The sequence below is a fragment of the Stegodyphus dumicola genome, chromosome 7 (assembly GCF_044657685.1).
Source record: "Stegodyphus dumicola isolate Sdum_Otavi_A_Nest chromosome 7, ASM4465768v1".
Taxonomy (NCBI): domain Eukaryota; kingdom Metazoa; phylum Arthropoda; class Arachnida; order Araneae; family Eresidae; genus Stegodyphus; species Stegodyphus dumicola.
In genome coordinates, this window is record NC_140774.1 from 137,174,426 (window position 1) to 137,184,279 (window position 9,854).

General features: G+C 33.3%; 1 protein-coding gene across 1 annotated transcript in view; it reads right to left on the reverse strand.

Annotated features, from left to right (window-relative positions):
- Nucleotides 1-8,171, reverse strand: part of LOC118194770 (uncharacterized) — a 294,334-nt gene extending 286,163 nt beyond the window's left edge. The window contains exon 1 of the mRNA XM_085820845.1: nt 8,057-8,171. Within this exon, the coding sequence (XP_085676971.1) occupies nt 8,057-8,105 (49 nt within the window). The 5' untranslated portion in view covers nt 8,106-8,171. The remainder of the gene's footprint in view (nt 1-8,056) is intronic.
- Nucleotides 8,172-9,854: the final 1,683 nt, after the last annotated feature.

Sequence of the window (9,854 nt, forward strand, 5' to 3'; positions counted from 1 at the left end):
TGTATGGTGCTGCTAATGAGAACAGCATAGCAGTGCTACGATTGTACCAGGAACGGTTTCCGAACAGGCATATGCCGAAGCATACAATGTTCGAAAGGCTGCATCGGTCTCTGTGTGAAAACGGGTCGTTTGAAGCCAACTCTGACACTAGGAGTGGAAGAAGTGCACGACAACCTCGCATTGAAGAATCCATCTTGAACATTGTGCATGAATCACCTCAGACAAGTACAGGAGCAATTGCACGTCATCTGCAGCTGAGTCGTTCCACCGTTTGGAGAGTATTGCATGAAAATGGTTTGCACCCATACCATTTGCAGAGAGTCCAAGCTTTGCAAGAGACAGATTACCCTCTTCGAGTCCATTTCTGTCATTGGTTCTTGCAGCACTGTGCGGCGCAGGTGGATTTCCCATCGGATGTGCTATTCACGAACGAGGCAACTTTATGACAGGACGGCATCTTCAATAGCCACAATATGCACGTGTGGGCAACTCATAATCCACACGGCACACGTCCACATCCATTCCAAACCCGCTTCTCTGTGAATGGGTGGGCGGGTATTGTTAACGACTACCTCATAGGCCCATACCTCTAACCTGCACGTATAATTCTGCAAGAGGTGCTACCGGAATTCCTGCAGGATGTTCCGGCTCTCTTTCGTGATCGCATGTGGTTCCAGCATGATCGTGCACCAGCCCATAACCACGTGCGGGTCCGCAATTATTTGGATGGGACATTTCCGGGCCGATGGATTGGCCGTGGTGACCCGTTCGATGGCCACCCCGTTCGCCAGATTTATCCAGCTTGGATTTTTATGGGGTCATCTGAAAAGCAGCATTTACGAGACTCCCGTTGAATCATTGGAGGACTTCGTTGCACGACTATCCATTGCGGCTGCAAGCGTGCGCGAAATGCCTGTCGTTTTTCAAAATGTTCGTCAGTCCCTCCTGCGACGTTACTAAGCATGTATTACTGCTGGTGGTTGCAATTTTGTACATTTATTGTGAATACTGTATTGCTACAAATAAGAACTCCGCGTTGATTTTGTACATAAACATATTTTCCTCTCGTGTTTTTTTTTTTTTTTTTTTTTTTTTTTTTTTTTCGTTCCTGCCTTAACCCGTCACTTTAGACCCTACATTCCTATAAAAATACCCGCTTTAGTACGCTCGACCACCCTTCCAAGTTTGTCCCATGATCTATGAAACACCCTGTATGTGACGTATGATGATGACTGTGAACCTCAGAGGGCCTATGAAGAACGTCGTAGCACAGGAAGTTGGTTATATTGGAGGTCTTTCGTTAAGAAATTACAGTGTCATGTTCAGCAATTCTTCCGAACCAACTGCACATCATTCTTCAAACAACCAACGGCCAATCGAGGTGTGTTTGACCGCTAATGGTCACTACTCTAAGGACTCTAAATAACTGTTCAGGTGCAGGTGGAAGAAGATGCCTAACCTATGATATGTATGATTATAGTAACCAATAATTACCGTTTTTGCCGGCGTATAAAACGCACTATCTTTTCTTTGAAAATGGATCTGAAAAACGGAGTGCGTCTTACAAGTCGATACTCAGTTTTTGATTGCATTCATTTCTAGAAATTTCCTCTATGCGGAGTTATGCGATTTTTTTCTTGTTGCCTTGCGGAGTGGAGGAATATTAGTTACAGAGAGTTCAGTGAATGCGAATGCGCTGTCATCGACGAGCACAGCTGGGTTCGTTTAAACTTTCATATTCTGATGAACGAATTTCGAGTGTGTGAAATTTCTACTATTTAATTTTCTTTAATGTTTTGGCAAATTATGGCTCAAAAACAACGTCGGCATTGCTATAACATAGTATACAAGCTACGTGTGATTGCATTTGCTAAAAAACCTGGAAACAGAACTGCAGAAAGGCATTTCGGGCCAACCCCAACTGAGAAAATGATTCTTCATTTAGTTCTGCAGATGAGTGTGTGGATTTTGACAAAGAAGATTAAAAGATGTTCTTTCTCAGATAGATTGAGTATTTGTAGAAAGTATTACTTTGTATTTGTATTACTTTATATTTAAAATACTGTAAATTCATTATAATGATCAATAATAAAGTTTTATTCTTCAAAAATGTATACAAAAAAGGAGGTGAGTCTTATACGCCGGTAAATATGGTAAGTTCGTCTCTAACACACAATAAAGAATTTTCTGGCATTAAATTGTGTATAGAATTTTCTGTCGGACACTGTACGTACTTGCTCACTGAAATGCAAAATTTTAAGAACGGAATAAAATGCTTGCTCTTTATATATACGGTCATTTAGTTCGCTATCTAATTCTGTAATTCAGTTTCAGTATCCATCATAAAATTATAAATGCATAGTAAAAATCTCTTATTTACTGTTAACAGCATGGTCAAGTTCCCAAATCTTATGTACAGTTCTTTTCGACATGCTGACAATAAGGAAGAAACGCAGTAGTATATTAAAATGTATCTTACGTGAATAACGTTGATCACAAAAGACATGATAACCCTATTATTATCATTTAAGAAAAAGGTAAATTTTAGAACCCAAATTTACATTTGTTTTAGAACGAAACAGAAACTATTGTTCTCAACGATCCAAAAGCCCAGTCGTTTCGAGAAAATATTTGAAGAAAAACGTGTCAGAAATTTTGTCACGTTATGAAAAATTTAATTAACAATTGAATTGTTCTTTTATGTCAAACTTGAAGAATAAACAATCAACTCCAAATTTACCAAAATAGTATCGGCGAAGACGTGTACAGTTACCTCAGCACCACGATAAAGCCGATGATAATTAAAAGATCGGGACCGGATTCAGGAATGTCTGTACGTGTGGATGTATGTGCTCATGTATGCATGTATAAATATATGTACATACATGCATGTATATATAGATATGCATGCATGTATATGTGTGTATACACATACGCACATACATACATAGGTGCATACATACATATACTTCTTAACCCAGTCCCGATAACATAGGGGTACCGTTAACAAACGTAGGAATGAGAAATAATCCAATTTTTAATTAAGAGAAAAATACTATTTACAATTACTTTATACTTTAAAACAGTTTACTCTGGAGTATTTGATTACGTAAATTAAATAAATATTCGAATTCTGAGCGCCATAGCCGGCATTATGGTCATGAGATTTTTTTATCACTTGGTATATATTTGCTCATAATTTGAGATATTTTGCTTTCTTACTTTCTTTAATAGTCTAAATGTCATCTTAATAAATGTTAAGTTTACGAATGTAGAGACTAAAATAAGTAAATATACAAATTTATCCAATAAAGACTGTTTAAATCTTCAAAACAGATCCAAACCCCGCGCCGCTTAGAGGGTTAAAAAGGATGTAGTTGAACATCATTAGAAATCACGAAATTAAAACAAATAATAATATGCTTTCAGGAACAATTGCTACAAGCTTATTTGAACAATATCATTGAGTTAATACTCGTACAAAGAAGTAAATTAGAACTTTTGAAATGTTACTTTATGTATTTCACATATTAACATTTTGTTATTTTATGTTACTTTATATATTTGCTTTTTTAAACCATTTTATAGATTCCGAATTCTTTAAAGTTAAATTACGTATTGTTAGAGATAAAAACAAGTCTCAAATGCTACGATGTTGGCTGTCTCATTACTCTTTATCTCGTGAATTTTTCTTTTCATTTTCTTCCATATATATTTTACTTTTACGATGATGTTTTGCGATCATAACTTTTCCATTCTTCCGCAATAAATTTATTTTTTTAAACCAGTATCGGTTTATCTGTTTCCAGTCAATCTGTACATATCTCCTTTTTTTTTTGGCTGAGAGAGAGAAACTTCTGAAAACAATTATAAATTTCTTTATAACAAACTGTTAAAAAATTCAAGTCATTGTATTTTGTAGTACGTATTATTGAAATAACAGATAGATATGGGAGATTTAGGAATTAAATAAAAATAAATTTAAAAAGATCCTTTACAAATAAAGGCTAAACATAATCAGTTAATCAAAAATATTTTAATATTTTTCTTCCGAGATGAAATACATTCAGTATTTACACACAAAGCGATTTATGAACTTCGCGATTCACTACTATAGCTATCATCCCCAAAACTTTCTAAAATTCTTTTCTGGGTCCTGGGAAAGGTCGACATCCATTTTTGCCCAGCTACAAAATAGCTAAAATCAGAGATATTAATTAAAACACCGATTACGCTAGTTTTCGCCCTCATTTTTTCGAGTGGCAACAGCCTCGCACGTTGGAGATGGAAATCTGCTTTATTTCGAGAAGCGTTGCCACTGCTCGCTTCATAGAATTTATTAAAAAAAATTTCTACGTTTTACAATGAAGTAAAAATAGCATTGCCAAGCATTAAATACATTATTCCCAATTCCAAAAATTCGTGGGAAGCCATTTCGACTATTCCCATCTTCGTACGACTTTAACTAGCCGAAGTATTAATTAGAGCTTCGAAAACACTAAATTTCGCACTCATCCTTTCGAGCTTTTTATGTGGGTTCCATTATCACATCAGACTGAAAAATGTATGGCTGTGAATCGTATTTTTTGCATCGTTATTAGAGAGGGATTATAGCGGTATCGTTCTTTCTGTTGTTAGATACATTACTCTCAGTCTTACTTAACTGTCATCGAGTACTTCCGCTAGTATATAAAATATTCCTAAAAAATTAATAAAATTTAAAATTAATTAATCGAGAAAAATCTGAAGGGTTTCAGATTCTAAATTACGTCCAAAGGGGCGTTTTAATGTTTTGCGTGTTACCTTTATTTATTAAATATCTTGTTCTTTGCATTTAAACCATAAAATGGAATTCAACGGCAATATCTAAAAATATATAAAAGAGCATATCTTTAGAATTTTTGATACACAGTCCCACGTGTTAGATATTTTTTTTCCGTACGGTGTTGCCATAGTTCGCTTTGAAATCGTTGAGTTTGTTAATCAAAAATTATTTAATCATTAACAAAATACGATATAGATAATAAAACAAATTCAAAATATGGGTTTTGTTTTATTATCTATATCGTATTTTGTTAAAGATTTCCAGATGCCCATATTTGAATAGAAGACTAAGTTATTCAAAATTTGAGTCTCTAGGTACCGTTGTTTTTAACAGTGCTAGAAACATACATACATTCATGCAGATTCCTCGTTATTTAATTTCTTCAAATGTAATACAGGGCGATAGTATTTAGTGGCAACGATTTGAAAAGTGATACGCCTTTTATAGGGTTCCGACGCAAAATCGCAAAACGAAATCAATAGTCCTTCAGGGACAAAGCTCCTTTTGGACTAAAAATCTGACTGGTTTCAGATTTTAAATTACGTCCAAAGGGGCGTTTTTTTAACGTTTTGTGTGTTACCTTTATTTATTAAATATCATGTTCCTTGTACTTAAACCATAAAATTAAGTTCAACAGCAATGTCGCAAAATACTTTTAAAATGAGCCATCTTTTGAATTTCCGACACGCAGTTCCGCGCGCTGGATATAAAAAGATTTTTTTTTTTTTTTTCCGTAGAGTGTTACCACCATTGGTCGCTTTCAAATCGTTGAGTTTGTCAATCAAAAATTCATTAAAATTTTACAAAATATGAAATCGATAATAAAACTAATTTCAAATTTCAAATTTGGGCTTTCAGATGCCTATATTCGCAGTAGGATTACGTCATTCAAAATTGGAGGGCTCTAGGTACCGTTGTTTTACCACAATGCAAGAAACATACAGACATTTATGCAGATTCTTCATTATTTAATTTCTTCAAATATAATTCTTCATTATTTAAATTTCTTAGAATATAATACATGGCTCTCATATTTAGTGGCAACAATTTGAAAAGTGAACCGATATTTATAGTGAATCAACGCAAAATGGGAAAACGAAATTAGTAGCACTTCTGGGCTAATGTCATTTGGGCTAAAAAATAAATTAATAAAAAGAGTGAAAGGTTTCCGGTTTTATACCATAAGCCTAAAAATTGCTTGTTAAGTTTTTTACATTCTCTCTGAACTCGCAGTCTACCAGTCTACTTTAGCACTGACTCCTGCTAGCCCACTCTTTCCCTTTTTTTTTTTTTTTTTTTTTTTTTTTTTAGTTAATCGCTTAATTAATCTGTCTTAGGCCTAGGCCTTTACCAAATGGCAACACACCGGTACATGTAAAATAAAAGAATTTTATTTTCAGCAGCAGAAACAAACGCATCGCTTTCGTACAGCCGAGTTTGTTAATGAATATTGAAAAATAAATATGTTATATTTTTCCGAATGGCTGCGGTGTCGTGCGCTAGAGATAAAAATGTTTTATTTTGAACAATGTTGCCACTGCTTGTTCTCAGATTGTTGATTTTATAAACAAACATTCATTAAAATTTTACAAAATATGTAATAAAAAATAAGAAAACACCTTCTTACTTCAAAATTCCGGCTTTCCGATACACATACTGTATTATTAAAAATTTACATTAGAACGATATTATTCAAAATTTGATGGTTCTAAGCACCGTTGTTTATCCAGTGCCAGGAATATACATACGTACATGCAGATTCTCCAGTATATATGCTCTTTAAAAGTAATACAGGACCATAATATTTAGCGGCAACAATTTGAAAAGTGATATGCCGTTTATAAAGAACCAACGCAAAATCTCATTTCGAGAATATTAGCCCCTTCTGGGCTAATAATACGTTAGTTTCAGGTGTCCGCGAAACGTAACATAATATTTTACGGTTAATCTGAATAAATGAACTGACAAAAAAATCAATTAATTTTAAAGAATGCCTTAAATCCGTATTGTGCATTTCAAATACTATACTTATTTTGTAATTAGAAATAGTGTTCTTTTCGGGAAACGTTATGCAGTTGAAACTTCAAGTTAACAAATGTTGTTAACTTGAAGTTTTGACTAACTAACTTTTAATAATTCCTCGAAAGTCTTTATTCAGTTAACTGAATATTCAGAAGGAACTTAAAATCTTTCGAAATCTTCCAATAACTATGATTTAGACGCATTAAACTTCAAAAATTAAATCGAAACAATGAAGTAAGAAATAAAGAAAATGATCCATTAATAAATGATGAGGAATATATAATATCAGTCAACTTTAAAAAAAAAACCTAGAAGAAGTTCTACTAAAGCTCCGTTCTTGATATTAAACCCTTATTTTTGGTTCTTGTTCTTTCGTAATAAAAATACGCTGAGGAACTTGGTACTACTGAAAACTAAAGCAATTGTATGCACTTGCATTACAGATTATAAAATCTTGAACATTTTAATAGATATGTATATTCAAACTTTTATTTCTTTGTCAGACTGATAAAATCGAAATACAAAAGAAGTAAAGAAGTTCGAGTATTTCTTTTGAAATTGAATTTTTATTTATTTCAATTTAACAAAAGTTATTTCACACTTTCTCCGTGTGAACTAAAGACTCTTTACTTCTCTCAAATCATATTTCATATTGAAATAAACATCATTTTATTTCTAGAAATTCGTTAATTCTTTTTGACATAATTCACTTACGAAGTTCCATTATTGGGTTGCCTTGGAGTAGAAATTTTTGTGTTCAACTTACTTGATTTACAACTAAGTTTTGAAATATTAATTTTATATACAAGTTTACCTGTGCTACACCCTGATAAATATTCCAAAGTATCATATCCACATACTTTACTTCGGTTTTAATATTCCGGATAATACTTCGCAAAGTTCCAACATAAAATTCTTGAGGCAATAATTGTAATGAAGTAAAAAGTTTATTTTAGCTCCAGTTAAATAACTTTTAATTTATTGAATTTCATTTTGCAACTATACATAACGTTGGCCATGATACCATTATCATGTAATTTAATAATAACTGACCGTATAAATACAATTACGCGGTAATAACAATCGCAGATTATGAATTTTAAACTCGAAAAGTTTTAGCAGTCCGAAAAAATACGGTACACGCGCTTCTCGCGTAACAAAAACAAAAATGTCCATATTTTCTAAAACTCTTCGAAATGTGATACTCACCCCAGAACGACCCCGCGGTCAAAATAAACATCACTAACTTTACCGGCATGGTTTCACGGAGAGCGCAGGAAGCAGCTTTACACACAAACGATTCAGAACTGTTTTGTCTTGAATTTACTCGTCGCAATGTCATGCAGAGATGTAGGGAAAATGTGATGCTACTTTTCCCTAAATCAATACATTTTCCCTAACAAAAGGAGAAAAGGAAAACGAATGCATTCCAAAAATCTAGAAGCTGTAAAATGTACACATTTTAAGTAAACCGTCATACATATGCAATGTATTATCAGCCTATTTTTTAAATAATTTCAGTTTTTAAATATAATTTATTAAATCATTACAATTATATAAAAGTATACAAGCCATTTTTATTACAATTACGCACACAATTTCTTTTAAGCAAAATTTATTGGAATATTTATAAGTTTTTATGATGTAGCGCTTTAAACGGGGTTTAAGCGACAGAAGAAAATACTTTTAATACTTACTTTATGAATTTATGTTGACTTCCCCCCCCTATACCAATGGTTCTCAAATTCTTTTGCATATGTACCCTTTGATCGTTGGTAGACAATCATTCCCCCCTCCTCTCCTTTTCAAAACTCTAAAAATACATATACATTTGTTTAGATTTATATTATTTTTTAATGTTTCATATATTAAACAAAAAAGTATAGAAAGTATCGATAAAGACCAGAACTTGAATAAAGGTAGTATCTTTATATTCCTAATATAAAACTAAATATTTAACAGGTAAATAGAAGGTTGACTGCATTCCCCTTCCTAATACTATGAAACTCCTCTTAGGGAGAATTATGCCGTTGTTGAGAACCCCTGTTCCTATAGAATGAGCGGTTAAAAACGCTAAGTATTGGTAGTTCCACCCAGTTTAAAATCCCGACGAACGTCTTAACTGTGTTGAGTGTTTTGTCATTTTTCTTAATGCAAATCGTGAATACGAGGCAGTGTCCCTGTGGAAGTCATCCGCGAAGCCATCTCTTCTTTAAGCAGATAGCCTTCGTGCGCTTTGATATATAGCTTTGATATATAGCATATGTTCACTATTTAATTAAACAGTAAGCTGCCTGGGCTTAATAATTTGTTCTTCCTATTACACTTATAAACAAGCTGTAAAAGGTTTCAAGAGAACTTCACTGTATTTGTCAACTTTCTACTTTTTAATTAAGTACAGTACTTCTTTAGTTTCTTAATACCGTTAATCTTACATTAATACGTATACATATTATTATTAAATTGTAAATATTAAGTTTTAAATTTAATTTAGTTTAGAAAAGGATCATGCAGTTCTTCGTAAATATATCTATTTGATTTTCTGCTTATATTTTACGGGTTTTGGCTCACCAGCGGCCGACCGTTAAAATCGCTGAACCCTGGTAATTTGGTCCGAGGTTCGAATCTCTCAAACGGGTTGGCTTCATATTGGATTTTTTCCAAGTGTAACATGTATTCGAGCCAGTTTCCCTTACAACGTCCTCCACAGTAGCACTCTTTCCCTTAGGCAGATAGACCTCGAGGTTTTGCCATAATCATACAAAACAAGCCAAACCATTTTAAGATCATTTTCTAGTTTAAACCAAAAATAATGATACCTCAAAGCTTCTCCTTTTAACTTTGAGAGATGATTAATTGTATTCCATAATTTTTGCGAGTATAGTGTAATTTTGTGCAGTTATTAAAGAAATATGCTTTCTTCATTGTTTGCTTTAATGAGTTGGGAAAAAAACAATGATTTTTAAATATCTCTATTTGGTTTGTGAATTTTTTATAGCCTATATCT